At 41.4% G+C, this 18,208-nt stretch overlaps 3 protein-coding genes across 4 annotated transcripts in view; all 3 read right to left on the bottom strand.

The window, feature by feature from the left end:
• The window catches only part of lamb2l (laminin, beta 2-like), a 34,312-nt gene extending 32,928 nt beyond the window's left edge, over window positions 1–1,384 (bottom strand). For both annotated transcript variants that reach the window (XM_026368110.1, XM_026368111.1), the window contains exon 1: window positions 1,142–1,384. The gene's annotated coding sequence lies outside the window, so the exon portion shown is untranslated. The remainder of the gene's footprint in view (window positions 1–1,141) is intronic.
• Window positions 1,385–4,436: 3,052 nt separating this feature from the next.
• Window positions 4,437–13,090, bottom strand: si:rp71-17i16.5 (phosphatidylinositol 4,5-bisphosphate 3-kinase catalytic subunit gamma isoform). Its single transcript, XM_026368676.1, has 13 exons — window positions 13,006–13,090; window positions 12,664–12,903; window positions 11,253–12,412; window positions 10,489–11,152; window positions 9,422–9,487; window positions 9,064–9,289; window positions 8,479–8,573; window positions 7,923–8,066; window positions 7,747–7,837; window positions 6,991–7,121; window positions 6,475–6,586; window positions 6,237–6,394; window positions 4,437–4,991 (listed from the first exon to the last, which is right to left on the bottom strand). The coding sequence occupies exons 2-13, from the start codon at window positions 12,895–12,897 to the stop codon at window positions 4,734–4,736; spliced, it is 3,339 nt and encodes a 1,112-aa protein (XP_026224461.1). The 5' UTR covers window positions 12,898–12,903; window positions 13,006–13,090; the 3' UTR covers window positions 4,437–4,733.
• A 3,664-nt stretch (window positions 13,091–16,754) lies between these two features.
• On the bottom strand, window positions 16,755–17,909 carry LOC113167160 (olfactory receptor-like protein OLF4). Its single transcript, XM_026367572.1, has one exon. It carries the CDS (start codon window positions 17,907–17,909, stop codon window positions 16,755–16,757), a length of 1,155 nt encoding a protein of 384 aa, XP_026223357.1.
• Between the last annotated feature and the right edge of the window lie 299 nt (window positions 17,910–18,208).

Genomic DNA, 18,208 nt, shown 5'->3' with positions numbered 1-18,208 from the left:
GATCCTCTTAACCCTTCAGGTTAGAGTTGATCTCAGCGGTAGGGCATGAGGCCAGGTCCTCGAGCTGATTAAAGCTGCACTAAGCCAACAAGGGCCATGGGAACCTGTACCACCAAGCACACACGTCTAAATGCTCTGACAGACTGGTGAAAAGAAATATCAATAGAAATGTGATATTCTTGATTAAAAAGAAGAGAAATAATTCACAATGTAAAAAAATAAGCTGTTCGCCTCACTGACCTCTATAGAAATACAGCTAGGAGAGAAAGAGCAGGCTGTTCAGGCTAAAGGGAGCAAATGCTGAATGCTATACACCACCATCTGCTCTTCACCTGCAGCTGAAAGCTAAATTACATTAATTAAAAATATATAACAGAATTTAAAAAGCGAGTGAGTGAATGAGTTGATTCTCATTCATTAAGGTTAAGTTATCTGGAAGTTGAGTCAGGGAAAGTGGACTTCCTTCTTATTAGGTCGAAACCTCTCACAACTCATCCAAGTGGCTACTAAATGATCTTCAATGATATTTACACAAAGTTAATTTATCTCATTGAAAATCCAACATCCATAAATATTCAATTGAACTCATGCTCCTCTGATTTAAGCAGAGAGAAACTTTGCACCTTCAGCAGCTCAATGTTAAGTGCCTACACATGCACCGCTGTGCACTTAAAAGCTCAGACATTCAAACAAAATAACAGTAATAAAAATGTAATTTTGAATGAAGTGAGCTTTAATCTGCGCTTTTCCTGCGGCAGTGACTGATTCATGGGTTGTTCTACATATTCAGTGCTCTGACAGTCAGACATCTACAATAACAGCTATATTCAGACGGTAAAACACATCATTTTACTTGTTGGCAACAGCAACAAGGGACAAACAAGCAGCTTAAAACACCACAAGGTGCGTTAAAAGCTTCTCTCCAAAAAAGAAAATATCACAATGACGCTGCGCAAAAGTAATAAGCTGATTTATATATGAAGTCGCTTCTCGGCAAAGCCAACAGCAATCACTGGCTGCTCCTGCAGAAAAATAAGTCAACTATTCATGTCCAGAGGTGATTTCGCATTATTGGCTTCCAGTGAGGTGCTGCTCTCTGGGTCAGTGTTAGAAAAGACGGAAGATAAGATGGAGCGCTCACCTGCTCGGTAGTTTTCTGGGACTCTCCTCTTTCTCTCTTACGCACGCACAAACTTTCTCTGTCTCGCTTTCTCCCTCCTCTTTTCCTCTCTCTCTCTCTCTCTCTCTCTCTCTCTCTGTCTCTCACACACACACACACACACACACACACGCTGCCACAAACGCCGCGGCTGCACCGCCTGTTGGAGCTCGCTCTTCCGTGTACAGCGGTGAGGAGGTGGAGGTGGAGGTGTCACCGGTTCCTTAGCGTCCAGGTGTTGTGTGTGTGTGGAAAGCAGGATCAGGTAGGCCCCATTCAAAGTGCTGGACCCCACCCAGGCCTTTAGTATGAGGCCAAGCCCACTGAAGGTGAGATTACTCAGTAGCTCCTCAGGGCGCAAAGCTGTAGATGTGACTGCGGCCTGTTTTATGTCAAAGCGTTTGGAAAAGACTCCTAACTTCAAAGTACAAACTGTGTTTCTGCAGAATGCAAGAACAAACCTGTGGATATTTCCTTTTTTTTATTAAAATATCTTATGGATTTCTTCCTGAACCGACCTGGATACACGTCTATTTATCTTTTTAACAAAGAGCCAGAAAACATTCACAAACCAGGACTCTGAGACTGATGAAGTTTTGTCTTTGGGCTCTTTGACTTTCTGTTGTGACTTTTCTGGTGTTGATCTTGTTTTGTGATTGTCTAACATCAGGTCTCACTTTGTGTCCCTGTGCCCTGCTGTGTTACATGTTGTTTTCTGTTAATACTTTGTTCTTGTCTTTTTGTGCTGAACCACGACCCCTGTAATCTTTTGTCACTTCGTATTTCTGTGCCATAAGGCATCTTATTGCTGCTCTGCACACCCTATTCACTTCTCCTCCGGCTTCCTATTAAATCGTGTTTGTTTGAACTTGTGTCTTGCATTTTAATCAGGTCCTAAACCATAACCTCTGTGCTTTTCCTACTAGAATAATGTAAAAAGATCTCATATAAAAAAGAGCCTGTTGTGCAATAATTCTATCTATTACACATGCTGTGCAAGTTCTTGACTGGAGACCTATAATTCGGTGTTCTTACATCTTCTTTGTACTGTATGGTTCCCCACCATCTTACCCCAGCCCCCGCTGACCACACTATAGACCCACAGTGCATGTGGGCACGTCTTTTCTTTCAATGCACAGTCTTGCCAACTGAAACGAGCAATTTAAGTTTGATGTTTTGCACATTGAAATAAATTCCAATGCATCAGAAAGAGTTGAGACTTCAGTATAGAATTAATATTTCATAGCATCATGTCCAGTAACCAAAATCTTTTATATTGATTTCTACCTTTGAATAGGAAGTTATGTATGTTCCTTTTTATAATCGTAATGTTTGGTGGCTCGGTTATTTTCCATAATCACATTTAGCTCATCGGGTGGTATCATACTTAGGCCTACTGAAAATGGAGGTACAGAATAGGTGCTGTAGATGTGGCACTATAACTAACTAAAGGTAAAATTATTTTCCTTCTCATAACATCTATTCCTGCCTTGCATCATGGATGGAACACAATGTCATTGCTCATCACTGACACCATTTGTACCTTGGGAATTATCAAGACATGATGACAATCTCTATCGACAAGCTCATTATGTGGTGCCAGACAAGTCAAGCGACACATGTCCCAGTCAGCACAATACAAGAATAGTCTATTTGCAAATGGTCAGTGATCTGTACAGTAAATTATAAATGAAATTAATGTTTCACAGAGGTTATGTTGTCTGGTGTGCTGCCAATAGTATTTAAACATATAAAAAGTAAAAGTAAAGTAAAGTGGAGCACTAACTGTACAGCTCCTGTCAGCTAGTCAGTGCAGGTTGTGCAAGGTGAAGCCCAGGAATGACTGGAATTTATAATTGTCAACAATTTTGTGCACTTTAGGTTTCTCCTGTATTACAAACATGACAGTAAACAGCAGCTACACAAAGTGCACATATAGTGTGCTCTAAGTTGTAATTGTTGCAAACAACACAGTATGTTCATGTTCAGCTGAAATCTCTTCGTCCTACACATGCTTCTGTGTTATCTGTGAGTTTGAATGCATGAGCACATTAATAATTTATTTATTTTACAGCTGGTGTAATATAAGGACAAACACACCAAAGTTACATCCTGCTGTGGAACATGAATTGTTCTGAGTTTGACAACTTTTTGTCCTAATTCTAGTTCATTCAGTTTGTCGTTCCTCGGATAATCTGCACTTGATGTTTTTCATAAATAACCGCAAGATGAATCGTATCATCTTTTACATCTGCACGCTGTAAAAAATGGGAATTAGTGGAATGTAAATCAGCTTTAAACATGAGCCTCGCGTATTGGTCATAACACTGAATGTTGTTTGTGAAACACAAAATCATCTTTAGGTAAAATTCTTGACTTTTTGTTTTACACATAAGATCAAGTTAGTGAGGAAACTGTACACCTGAGAGCCTGGAGAGGATCCTGTAATAGAGTCGTGCCAATCCACACTGTGTCAGTAAGAATTGGTACGATACTGTTTAAATGCAGCTGGGTAATTTTATCTGTTTACATGTATCATAATGCTATTGAATGATGTTGGTTTTGAATAGACACTTATGGGGTTCCTTTAGAATTCATATCAACAAATGTTTTTTATAAGAGTTGGGACACTGAAAACGAATGCCTGGTTCAAATCACACAAAACCTATTAAGAAAATAGTAATAGCTTTTAGCACTTTTTTAGATGCTATTAAACTTGGTCATCTTTGTTTGGCTTGTACTGCCTACATTTTACTGCAGAAATGTAAAAAATGTTTAACTTTTTGTATAGAATCAAACGTTCTTTCATTTAGAAACTAAGATTTTAGTTAGTAACACACATACAATGAATCGATATTTAATATTTAAAAAAGTTATTGTCATTCACCTTCACAAAATGAATGATAAAGATCTGTGTAAAGATTCAATTCTCACCTTGCCTCTTGCTTTTAAAATAATAAGATGAGGATTTTGCTTTTTAAACGGGAACGTGGGTCTAATAGATTATGCATACTTTCAGCACAAAACACATTTCTACATACTGATGTAGTATGAACTCACAATGCAGCAAGCTGTAGGCAATCAATGAGGCAACCTTGTACAGTACATCCAGAGCTGACGTGCAATTATAACTAATTGCACGTCTAAAGAATTCATCAATTAAATGAAGTGTTCAATCAGGATTTCGACACAGGAAGGAGAAGAATGAACCAGCAAGCACAATGAAGCAATGAAAATAGAATGAGGGTGTCGAGAGAAGAAGACTTAGAGAGATACATCTTGGCGCAGGTATTTATTTAGTGGAAAAACAAATGACCTTCAGAATGTATGAATAAAAATTATCATTGATTTGAACTTTGCCCTCTTCAGTGCTGACTAGCTTTTTGCACTTGCTTTCCATCAGATTCACTGTGTTTTTATTCTTCATGATGAGAAAGGTTTAAAGGTCAACATGTCATTATTGCTAAACATCAATAAAACAGCCATGGCTCAGTAGCGAGGAAAGAGCTACACAAATATGTCAATAATGCAATCAATATTAGATACAAGCATTTTAAATTTCACTATCTGCAGTCTACTTGATGCCTGCCACCAAGTGGATCCACCAGTTGGCCTGTACAGTCCAGCCCAGCTGCTCACACACTGAGATCTGCTGGAGGAAATGCTCCTTGGCTTCTGCCTCACTCTGTTCCTCCTGGAGTGCCTCCCGCAGGTAACGCATGTCCTCTGCAGCACTCAGCTCTGGGATGCCCGTCAGCAGCATGAGGGAGAAAAGCGTGACCAGCAGACGAGAGTGGGAGCGCAGGGACAGGTAGGCTTGGGTGCAGGTGTCCTAAAATGAGCAAATGAGGAAGGTAGAGAAGAGAAGACAGTGAGAACAAGGACAAGAAAAAACCTAAATAAACATCTCTCACAGAAGTCTGTATTTGCAAATGTACATGCATAATGTATTCACTTGCAGAGTATGAACGTCACTGTGCAGACATACAGTCTGCGTCTCAATTCATCCGTTCTGTTTAAGTTAGAAACATCTGACACTAAATATCTCAGATCTGAGACGTGTTTTTGATAATACACAGGCCCACAGAAAGCTTCTTTTTAGACACTAATTTGATAAATATTTATAGATATTTTATATTGATCCAATTGTTAATAATCCTACACAATTATCAAACTAATAGTAAATTGATTCTATCAACCAGTAAAGCTTTTAGCACAAGTTGAAACGGGAATCATCAACCTGCCTATTTTCATCATCACACGAGGCTCCAGTTTTTAGAGATGCTCTCTCAGGTGGTTGTCTTACTTATGTTTTCTCTCTCTCTCTTGCTGTAAATTCACCACTACCCTGATGAGTCACCGCTGAGAGTCATGTAATGACTTTGGTCACTCGGCGCTCTAGCGGGTGATGCTACCACAGCAGTAATACAAAATGCCTCTTTGCAGCCACATCTTTTGCATATTTAACCAGACCAATGAGCCATCAATGCTGCTCGATGACCTATTAAGTCGTGAAGTGAAATAACATATACTGGGACCAGCCTGCATGAAATTAGTGTCTGTTGTTCATGCCTATCATCATTATAAGTCAGGCCTGACTTTCTCTTTCACCAACGATGCTTTATGTTATTTATTTAACATCCATCTTCTTAATTATTAATATTAGTCTGATCTATTTATTATCCTTCATCTCACAATGTGCTCTTTATTTTTGCTGACCTTCAATTCCTAATGTATGTTTTACAGTACACTGTTCTGCTCACTCTAATGACCATACATCTTCTCAACAGGTCCTGAAAACCATTAGAGGTTGCTTGTCTCTAATTGCTTTATCCTCACAGAAGTGTTTCCTGAAATAGATGCATTACTGCAGCAGTCACACTGCACCTTCATTGTCATGGTTACAGTTACATTTATTCAATTTAATGCATTTTAATTTATGTTTGATGATTTTTAGCTGTTTCTTATTTTAACCTTGTATGTTTTTAACCCTATACACATACATATATATATATATATATATATATATATATAAATATCATAAACCTTAACCCACACAAACACAAGGTTCTCTTACCCGGAATCGTTGAAAGCAGAGGCTGTTGCGACCTTTAACCCTGCCCATGACATAAAGGAAGTCAGGCGTGAGGACGAATGGTACCCGCTCCCTGCTCACTCCAAGAAAATGCTTCCTGTTACCCAGGATGTGACCGAAGTCGATGTGAAACAAGTTCCCTGAAAGGTCCAACAAGAAGAACTTCAATGAACAAGTTCAATTAACTTGTGTGATATGAACAAAGATTTGTGGTGCACACCTTGGTCTGTGATCATGATGTTGTCGTTGTGTCGATCTCCAATTCCCAGCACGTAGGTGGCGACACAATAACCAGCACAGGACTTGACAAACCTTTCCATGGTTTTGTAGTGCTATGACCAAATGAGACCATTGTGGAAGTCCATTAACGCGTAGAACAAGAGAGCATGTAATTAAACAGCTTGACAGAACGGCTCTAATGCACCTGATAACTACAAAGCACTTACGTATGAGAACTCCTTGGATACCATAGTGAAAGAAGAAATTCTTAGATTGCTTTTTGAAGTAAAAGTACAAATATGCATGTAACACAGTTTTAAGCTTTGATAATGTGTTAATCTGGAAGATAACTACCTCCTAATTGTGACATAAATTAATTCTCTCAGAGTAGATGGAAACTGTACATGTGTGAAAATAGCACTAAAGAACATTATGTGAGTACTTAGTTACACCACTGCCTGTTTATTGTGTTTATTATTCTTGTATAGAACTTCTCACTCTTTTCCATATTTCTTACAATTTCCTGGAGTGGGCACTTGGATTTGAGCCACTCATACAGAGCGTCATTCCTGAAGGCGCCAGTTGTTCCTCCGTGGTTCCTCTGAACTGCAGCGATGGTCAAAGCGTTCCTCACAATCTCGATCATACCTGTCGAGAAGAAACATAATGCAAAACCTTCTAGTTGTATCCTGGATGATAGAAATTACTAATTTGTGAGGCACAAGATTGATCCTAAAAGTTTTTAATTATGTTCCAACAGTCTTTGCAATTCTTTGTTTAATTAAATAAAACAACAATCCACTGCCTTTTTACGTTAAATTCATTCATTCAACTCGTAAAGAGGACTCCTACTCAGTCTGTGACTTGTCTACAACATGTTTTTCTGAAGCTTTTTCACCTTTTTAAAGTAACCTTGATGCTGTCACTGTGTCTCTGTTTGATCCAGAGGCTTCAAGCTTATAAAGAAGTAATTGTGTTACTAAATACAGTAGATGTGAAGTGTTTTTTTTTTTCTTGTAAGGTTTTAAGTTGAAGTTAAGAGGAAGAAGAAATTAAAGGTTAGGGCAACATCACCTAGTGCTGCACAAATGGGGTTGTTGGGTTTTTTATATGATTCTGCCACAGTTATACTCTGTAAACACTGTCTTGAGATGAGTTCTGTTATGATTTGTTCTATTTAAACAAAATTGAATTGAATTGAAATTGAATAGGAAATACACGTCATTTCTTTTCTTTTATCTGCTTTATGTGCACAACATTTAACAAACAATACCTATGTTGTATCCTGTGGATATGCAACCGTATGGAACAAGGTTAAGTTCCAGAGATTTCTCCTGCCAGATTGACTCCATCACCACCAGTGTCTAAACAGGAGGACGTACAGGTGTCACATTACAAAGGTAACATAAAAAAACTAATAAATAATTAAGACAAAAAGAAATCCCTGACCTGTATGACCAGCATGTCCTGTCTGAGGTCGTCCCCGTGTTTGAAGATTATGCCGACAGGTGTAACAGAGGTGGGTGAAGGCATGGGCGAGAACTCCAGCCACAGAGGCTTCTTCTTAGAGGCCATCACTTTACATTTCTCCAGCTGGATGACAGAAAGAGAACGGACTCATCAGTGTGATCTTTAAAAACGATCAAATCCAATACCCAACATTAGTGGCAGTATTTTGAATGTGGAATTGACACAGTGGTCATTGTCACTTTCTGCTGTTCCAACATTATTGCAAAAGGCTTTTCTAATGATCAATAACCCTAAATTGACCTTTAGCATACACAATATGTCTTTTGAACATGACTAAGCTTATAACTGGCCTCTGTCCGCCTTTGGAGATATTCCCTTATATTGCTTTTTTGGAGGCGTTGGAGCAGATCACTTACATAAACATGTCATTTCCACTTCATAAACTCTGCATGTAAACATGACCAGTATGAACCACATGCTGAGGAAAACGACACACTCAGCATACATAGACCAATAGTGCATTAACAAGGATTACCAGGATCGTCCCAACTTTGATACGGGGGTCAAAGGGCAACAGGAATTCATCTGGAAGTTTAGAGGTTCTAAGCAGCTCTTGAAGCCTGAGTGGAGCTAAAACAACAGCAACACCGAAAGAGAGAAACACAAACTGCTTAGTTTAATCTAACAAACAATTGCTTCCTGGATAAAGGTAAATATGAAACAGGAAAACAGGATAACATGGATAACATGTTCCATCATTCATTTTTAGTTCACAATAACATCAGTTAAATAGTCATTCTTCATTCATGACTTCCCTCACCTTCATATAAAAGAGCTTTTTATTAGTGTGTAATAGGTGTAATCCTAACATTTTAAAAAATTATAGTTGCCACTCTACTCCATCTGTTCCCACCATTTTTAATAATGTCAAGAACAGCCTCTTTTCTGTGTAGATAACAATAGATGTGCTAAGGCTACAATCCTCTCTAACATCCCCCTAGAGAACATCTATTACTAAAGATCACAGGTCAGAATACAATGAGCCTGTCTGCATTGATTTTCATAATTTTTGTTTATCTGACTCCTCACAAGTCCAATTGTAATCCATGAAATGTCACACCTGTTGGAGGGAGGTCAGTCTTGTCGGGGTAGATTTGCTTAATTAATATAGCAACCTCCTGCAGGGCCTCCACAGCCTGGACCTGCTGGACGAAGCTGTTGATCATGGCCTGACCACAGCCCAGCAAGTAGGCCTCCAGTATCACAGCCATGCGCTGACGGAAGTACGGACACCCTGCCACTTCACTGCGGACATACCAGAAGAAGAAGTGACCAATTCTCTTGCTCTGCAGGGGAGCAAGGGAGGGAGAAAGGGGTCTGTCAGATACAAATACTGATACTGTTTTCTCCATAAGATAATTGTAGCGGAGTATGACGTGTGGTGTGGACACTGAATAGTAAGATCCTGCAATACTCACCCGCAGAGCTCTTTGGATGAGGTACTGGGCAAGGAAACTGTCATGATAAGGCTCCACTTTAAGGGTCTATATAAGAAAATGTGTCAGAAAAGTAATAATTGTTTAGTCAATTGGTTAATACAAATATATAGTATAATAGGATGTTCACAAGCAACATGTTTATTCAAGCCTTAACACGCATGGAGAGTCTTGAACAGAAGAAGCAGCAACACCTGCACAACAAGCTGTGTAATTGTGTTGATTGCTCTGCCAAGTCTTGATCTCTGCTGTCTTCAGCTCCACCTTGTTTTAGGGGGTATTTTGCCTTCACAGGTGAAATGCATGCTTAGTTAAATCAGGCCAAGTGACCGATTTTGCTATTGCAGCACCAGCAGCTGCCATCTCCACCTGATGTCTCAGCCATTGTTGGCTGTGTGTCTGAGGGGAATAAGCTGGAGTATAGATCAACCATCATGGACTTTGTGGACTGGTGTGAGTGCAACCACCTGTGCTTAAACACTAGTAAAACAAAAGAGATGGTGACAGACTTCTGGAGGAAGACACCACCTCACACACCCGTGAACATCCAGGGTTTGAACATAGAGATAAGGTCAGCTTTATGAACATCTAACCCACAACACTGGTGCCCTGTACGAGAAGGGCTAAAGTCGCCTCCATCTTCTAAGACGACTGACGTCCTTTGGAGTGTGCAGGCCTCCACTAATGACTTTTTATGACTCTGTGGTAGCCTCAGTTGTCCACTGTCCTGCAGTATGATTGTATGGTTGTCTGGCTATCTAACTTACTGCACAACCTTCAAAGCAAACATATGATTAACCAACTACGGTACATAAGAGTGTGAAGTTTGTGGAGTGACCTTTTTGGTTTTGGGGAAGTTTACACTTGAGCAGCCACATCCAGTGTTACCTGAAATACATCAGGTATTCCTCAGCTAAGACTTGTAGGTGGTAAGTCTGACACAGCTATCATTACAAGCTAGTTTACCAGTTTAGATAGTTTGTATTTGTCATAGTTGTGGTGTCTTTGCATTGCATGATGTAGGTAGTTAGACTGATGTGAACACATACCTGCACAAGCTGCAGCAAATACCTCAATACATCATCATTGGACAGGTTCTCCAGTCTCTTCACTGCAATTCTCCTGACAGTCTCATCAGCGAAATCCATACTTAAGAGCTCCAGAGCTACTGCTACATCAAGCTCTTCAGCATCCCAGTTTCCCAGGAGCCAGTGGACATCCTCGACCACTCTGCGATTCATCCAGTCAACATTGCGTAAGAAGTGGGGTAGATTTGACGCATAACGGATGCTTTCCTGCCTAAACCGTTTGAGGGAACCCTTGTTGGATTTGATGACAGTAGATGCAGATCTAAGCGGTACAGAGTCAGTTGATGGGCCCTGTTGAGGTTTCACATACATAGAGGAATAATCTGTTCTGGGTGTGGTGGAACATGGTGAGTAGGATGAGAAGGAGGGTTCATAACAGGAAGCACTGGATTCAGACCTGGAGAGGGTGGAGTTGGGACTGTCAGAACATTCAGGAGGGCTAAAGCTATTTGGGAGAACCACAGGGAAGCTGTAGCGGTCTAGAAATATGCTGATAGCCATAGAGTCCGCTACATCTGGGTTAGTAGCAGAGGACAGCTTGTCTGCCTGGTAGGTGATGGCCTCTTCCTCTAGGTCAAGGTAGGACCACATGTGCAGGGTGTAGGGACCCTGCCTAAGGACGGACCTGAAAGGGAAGGACCAAATACAAGTGTGCAACAATGTTAATGCAATTCAAAAGATCTTTGTGTCTTACAAATTCAGTAGGGACATTACCTAACACACACCTGTGATCTATGAGGAGAAGGTTGACGAAGTAGAGCACCTTCGCCTTCCCCTTCTGCACGTCTGCTGTTACTGGGGAGTCACCACCACTGGCATTAACGGCATTAATAGTAAAACCAAGTTTGGCTCCACGCGGCAGATCCCTGAGGAGAACATCAAATTCCAGCCATTCATTCCACAGTACTTCATCTGCAAAGGCCTTGGGAAGCGATGATACTGTGGACAGAACCTTGTTACCATAAAGTATTGAGGCTTCCACAGAAACAGACTGAGGACATTTGCTTGGAAGTTTGGGGATGTCAAAGCCAAGCAGCTTCACTCTGAGCTTTCTGTTGCAGTCCAACAAGGATATCATAAAGATGTCGTCCAAATCCTTTCCTTCCAGGCGAAGATCATCATGGGAGCTGAACTGGCCACTGAATCCATCCACAAGCGGCCAGTCCATAAACTTAACAGTCTCCTCAGCAAGTTGGGACATAGGAACCACAGACAAATGGAGGTCTTGATTAGTTTTCAAGCACTGTCGAACCCAGAGGAAATCACTGATTGGGTGGTCTTCAGATAGAAACTCCTCCCGCCCTGAGATTTTCAACACCAGGTTAGTTGAGGTGTCATATTCAATCCTCTGGTCTGACATCACCCTTCGAAAAACCTTGAGCAGAACATTCGGTGTAGCGCTCAGATCAGTCTGTATGCTGAAGCTGATCTTGTTCATGTAGTGAAGGGTGACAGGAAGTTTTCTGTTTAGCCAGTCCTGTAGTTCCGCTGGAAGAGGAGTGCATGACACCCAGGGCTCTGTGGCATACAACTTATCATCCCGTCTTTTTAGCTCTTGTCTTCTGGGAGATGCCAGTTTTCTGCGTGTGAACATGAGCTCACCTAGTCTGTCAGATGTATCTTTCTCCAGGCTGTACCCAATTAAGTAAGCCAGACACTGTTGTTGCTTCTTGTTCTCCTCTGAATCGACTGCCTCTACAGGTTTCACCACTATGCGTGCAGATAGGCATCGAGCATCATCATGTGACCATGGAATGTCTAATGTCCCGATAACCTGACATTCATCGTAGGCCTCATACCACTCATCGCCCCTGGCATATAGCAGAGAATATTTGTCTGGGTCAAGTATTGCAAGTGGGTCTGGATGGGTTTTTTTTGCCTGGACCTGTCGGCACAGAGACAAATATTTGTAAAATGTTGATGACAAGCCACAGCCATACTTCAGTAGCAGTTCTGTGAGCTTTGTAACAACCTATCACACCCTCTACAGATCAACCTACACCGTGACAACATATTGAAAACATTTCGTTTTTGGAAATCTATTTAAAGCGTTCAGACCCATTCAGCACTGGAAAAAAAAACCCTCAAAAAAACTAATTTTTAACACGCTTTTCAGATCATAGTAGTGGTTCCCACCTGCATACAGATGCGTAGCCGCAGCTGGTAGACACTGCACTGTGCAGGGAGGATCACTGACACTGGCTCACAATCCATATTAAGACTGAAATCCTCATCACCTGTTGTGTGCCCAGGCTTAAGCTCACAGATAAAGTGCAAGTTGTTGTCAGAGCAGCAGTGGCCAGACATCCCTGACAGACTGTTGGTGATATCAGGATGAAGAGGCCGACGTAAAGTCGTTGGTGGATCCATCAAGACCTTTAAGAAAGAATTTTAGTGCACCAATCTTTTAAAATAAAACATGTCAACAATTTGATGTTACAGTAGTGAATTAAAGCAGAACTAAATAACAAATCTTACTGTGTTTGTTTCTGCTTCTGAAGATCTTACAGTGTAATCTGCGCCAGCCTGCACCTGTTTGACTGTGTGAGACTGTGTGTTCCCTTTTTGTAAGTGCTCGGGGACTTCCTCATTCTTTTATGCCGGTTCTCAAACACCAACATAGAGAAAAATACCTACAAAGCATTTACTACATCATAATGAGGAATACTTCCTTATTCTCTTTGTGCACTTTTTCCCATTTTTCTTTGACAATTTATACTTCATGTTGCATGAAAGCCTTGGGTGAATACTACTTTCACACAGATCAAACACAATGCATGACTAATGGAATAAATGAAATGTTTTTTTTTTTGTTTTTTCTTTTCTTGGTGGGCAACTCATCATTTGTTGTGCATGTAAACTATGATGATAATGACAAAGAGGATGAAATGAGCTTCTGCATTTCAACAGGTTAGAAGGAAGCATGCTTTGACTTACGGGAACACACATAACCTGTTTGGGTTGTTTGGCTTCTGCAAAGTATAGAACGGACATTCCTCTGGCGCAGTTAGCGATAGTCTAATGTTTGCGTACACACACAGACGGCCATGATGCACATGTTAAAAATAAATTCAGTGCTAATATATGTATCTGTGTAAGTGGACAGTGCTTTATGTACCTTACCTTCACTTATATTTTTGTAAGACTCAAAAAGGACTTAACAAAAAGGTGAAAGCAAAGAATTCATGGCCGATTTAAAATGATTGCCCCTCACTGTCCCTGTAATTAGTATTACCAGTAAAAACATATTTGGATTCAGTTAATCAAAAAGAGTCATACATGTGTTCCAGTATAAATTGGTGATAAACAACATCAAAGTGCAGGTGATGATGGTTCTGAGGCAGGAGAGAAATCAAAGGGAGAAAAATGTACATCTAATTTATGCATATGTTGAGTTGGCTTGTTTTGCTACAAGCATTAAATCCCCCCCCCATCAGCCTCACTGAAAGCTTTTACAGCAGCAGGGAGCTCTGTGTTCTGGGAAATTCATCTTTCAAGTAAGAATTTGATCTATATATCATTCTACTCCTACCTCAATACGTTGAAGTAGAATTATGTAATTTGAGTTTAGTAATTAGGAGAAAAGAAAAACATCCCTCTATGACCATACCGTGCCTGGCATCTGAAATGTCTTACCACACTGATTCAGTTTTTATTGACTCACAAATCGTTCTCAGGTGTCGATCCTCACATTTCCGAACATTGTGTGTGCTGTTGCAAAATCTCCAGTCTGCTTTAAAAGAACCAGGAGAGGCTTATTGTTGTTCTTTGTTGGAAAAAGAGGTCCATAAATGTCAAGTCCTTGACATATAAATGTTCAAGGAGAGATTCATCTTTGATACACCTGCTCTCGGTCCATAATAGCCTCATTCAACCTGATTTTCTCTCCACTATCACACTGTCTGCCATGCTAATGCAAGATGGAAGATGATTTTTGGTCTCAATGGCACAGTCAAAATCCATTCTCAGATGAGACTAACCCACCTGAAGTGATGTCTAATTACCAATGATTGTATAATAGTACTAAATAATGAAGTAACATAAAGGCTCTGTGCTTCATTACATCGAATTTAAAATTAAACATTGCTGCCAAGTTAATTTGACATGATCTGCACCTGGTTTTGCATCTCTGCATGGAAACCAACCACCCTTGAGCTCCTGTGATTGAGTTAGCCTTCAGCCCTCCTACCAATCATGCAGCTCCAAATCAACGAACCTGCTCTTTAAGAGAAGCAGCAATTTGCACATGAAGAGTGATTTTGTGTGAGCAGCTCTCCACTGTCCCCAACTCTGCCTGTTTGGTACAATTTTATGCTTGGTTGGGGCGTTCTGTGTCCTGTTATGAGCAGAGAATGTGAGGTGATGGGCACAGGTGAGTAGGTGGAGGTGTGGAGCAGTAGAGAAGAGCTGAGAAAAACGTCATCCATGCCGATCATGGGCCAGACTGGACCTGGTTCAAGGAATTCAATACTGATGAGCAGACAAACAAGGTCCTGCTGCCATCTGATTTTTCAGTCTCCATTGCTCCCAGCAAACTTAAGCAACCTGGATAATCTCAGACTGATCCGTTTAACTTATCAACATGAAGGCACCTGTCAATTCAGCTTCCCACAGACTTTTTTATCTGCTGCATCTCACTTCTCTTATTGTAAATTATTATCACACAGTTGCTCTTCTCTGTATTTTTATACTATTATATTTAGTTCTCTTGTTGAAAGTGTAATGAATAAATGAATAAAGATGAATATTATCTTATCTTATCTTACTCTGCTTATCAAGCAACTCCACTTACAAAGTACACCGCACACGGCTATTCCTTAATTTTCTTAGACAGATTTATTCTTTTGTTCAAGCTTCTTTATTCAACTTCAGTTGCTGTCTTCAGTAAGTCAACTTTACAGAATAGAATACAGTAACAACAAAAACATCATACAAATATTATGTACAGTAAACATTTCAAGTTGCTGCATTTCTTAACAGATGATATAAGAAAGACTCAGTTCTTGCATAAGTTCTGAACAAGTGTGAGTTCAACAGTTCATTGTTACTGAGCAAACAAACACTCTCATACAGGTGCTATTCAAATAAGACATCAATAGAACATCAAGGCCAAGGTTTTCAAATTCCAGTTTCCAGCACAGAACACATCCCGAAAGACAAACTGATGAACTGTGGAGAATCAGTCACAGCTTTCACTTTGGCTGAGAATTCATGTAAGTGTTTAAACTCAACTTGAAGTTGTGAGTGAGTGATTTGGAAAATAAAGAATACCCACTAAGTCTTGACTTATGGCACAAATAAAGTGACACAATAGCACTGAAAAGTAACTTCACCCCTGAAAATCTTGTCTTTGCTGACCTCCAGTGGTTTAACTTCACATTATGCACACATCTGAACGTCTACAGGTGTAGAGAGCTGCTTCAAACTTTCTGGTGCTGAGCTTCTCTTAAAGCTGAAATTAATCTGCCTTCAAATATATTTAATACATGACAGTGAATCACATATGTCTAATGTGTTTTAATGATAGAGATAAGTGTAGAAAAACATCAAAAGAAACTTCTTTTTAATATTTAATTCCCCACTGTAAATGTAAGGTTCCATATCCACTGAGGACTGGTTGGCACAGAGACAGTACCAGTACTACATAGTAAAAGGAGATCATAAGATTAACTCTCTGTGGGTTCCCCCCTTTTTAATAAAAGTGCCCCCAGTGCATTGGTTAGTAGTATAGAAAAGGACCCTGTTTGCAGACCTGTCAGATCTTGGTTAACTGGTTAGTGCAGCATTGATGAGTCCAACAAAATGATGCGCATTTAGTGACGTGTCTGTAGTGGTTTCCTCATCTAATCAGAGCAGAGGACAAGGCAAACTACAGTCAGGCAGGTCTGTATGAAAACTGAAAACAGCTTCTTGTGTTTGGTCATCTGCAATTTGCATATTAATACATGAACAAATACGTGACGAATTCAGGACGCTGTTCAGCATTAACATGAGCTGAAACAGTTACGCGTTATGTTGGCCCAGAGAGATACGCACACGCTGTCTCAAGACGTTCAGTAGCCACTTGACTGTAAACAGATGCAGTAACTGATTCTTCTGTTCCAGTTCTCCTGATTACAGCTGTTTTTCTGTGGGTCTTCATCCATCCAGACCGCTTATCCTGTCTCAGAGGTGCTGGAGCCGTCTGGACCATGAAACACTACACACATTGTTTCTACTTCTGAAGGTTACCCGGCCTGAGCTCGATTTGGACGCACAATCACCTCCACCCGGCGCACACCTGCGCGGCCCCTCTCCGTGCACCGCCAGAACATGTTGGGCAGCACACGTCTCATCTCCGCGTTCCTCAGCCCGTACACCAGCGGGTTGATGCACGGCGGCACTATTAACATTACAAGCAGGGACATGTGGAACACGGCCGCCGTGTGACTGGATACAGTCTTTGCTTTGCGGACCCCATGAGAGGGCAGCGATTCCAACGTAACGTTCCCCTCAACCTCCCACAGCGTGTCCGAGATGACTTTAAGCAACAGCGGCAGCAGCTGCAGGAACAGCATGCCACAGTAAAAGATCACAGTCCTGCGCGCTGTGGTGTTCACAGCGTTGAACGGTATCACCGCGTTGCGCGCGTCCCGGAACATCCTCAAGTAGGAGAACCCGTAGACCAGCAGGCACAGCAGCAGCGTCAAGAAGCCCATGACTTTGCGAAAGACGGCAGAGGCACGGGGGAACCCCATGTGCTGCTCCACCATGTCCGGCTCGCAAAGTAGCCCCTCGGTGACTTGTTCGTTCTTTTGCTCTTTGCCCAGGTGCAGCAGCACCATGTTGGCGGTGCCGATGGAGAGAGAATAGACCCAAATAAGGCTCAGGGCTAAGCGCAGACGCTCCGGTGTTAGGATAACTAAGTAGCGGATGGCGTGGCAGACATACAGGTAGCGCTCCAGTGCCATACAGGAGATGGTGACGAGGCTGGCGAAAATGCTGACCGTCCCCGCAAAGAACTGGACTTTACACCAGGTGTTAAACGCCATGGTCCGGCGCTGGATTAGTGAGTGGATGACCGCTGGACCGAAGGTGACAGTCTGCATGAGATCGCTCAAAATCAGATTCCTAAGAAAAGCATAGCGCGGTTCCCAAGAGAGGTCCTCTGACCGACCGAGACCGAACAGGGTAAGTCCGTTAGTGAGAAATGAGAAAAGTGTCAGCGACACAAAAACGCATATCAGCGCTGGGACTGCATTCCCGTAGGGCAGCATGGACAGAAAAAGGCACTCGGCAGTTTCCAGCGGCACCGTTACGCGCGGCTCTGTTCGGTTCCCCTCGCTGAGCCAGTAGCACCGCTCTGTGAGATTGTGCGTCTCCATCACAGATGCTGTTGGCATTTTGATGTTATTTCACTACTTTGTGCTGTTGTAATAATGCTCTGACTGGTCTGTATCCTCATCCACCCACAATCTGACCTGCCAGCCCCCTATCACACACACAATGCACCTACCTGCGCTCACTGCTCTCATCTATTGTGCCCTTAACCTAAGCCGTGTAACTATGAATGTGGAGCGCACCTGTATGTATGGGCTATAGTGGCAGAATGTCTTTGCATGGCCAGTTTAAGAATAATTGGAAAACATTGTTGTTTTAACGTTTTTCATGACTTTCTCAATAGAAGAAATGCGCATGTGGA

This window comes from Anabas testudineus, chromosome 7 (genome assembly GCF_900324465.2).
Source record: "Anabas testudineus chromosome 7, fAnaTes1.2, whole genome shotgun sequence".
NCBI lineage: Eukaryota > Metazoa > Chordata > Actinopteri > Anabantiformes > Anabantidae > Anabas > Anabas testudineus.
The sequence above is the reverse complement of the archived record's forward strand: the minus strand, read 5'-3'. Positions and strand labels throughout refer to the sequence as shown.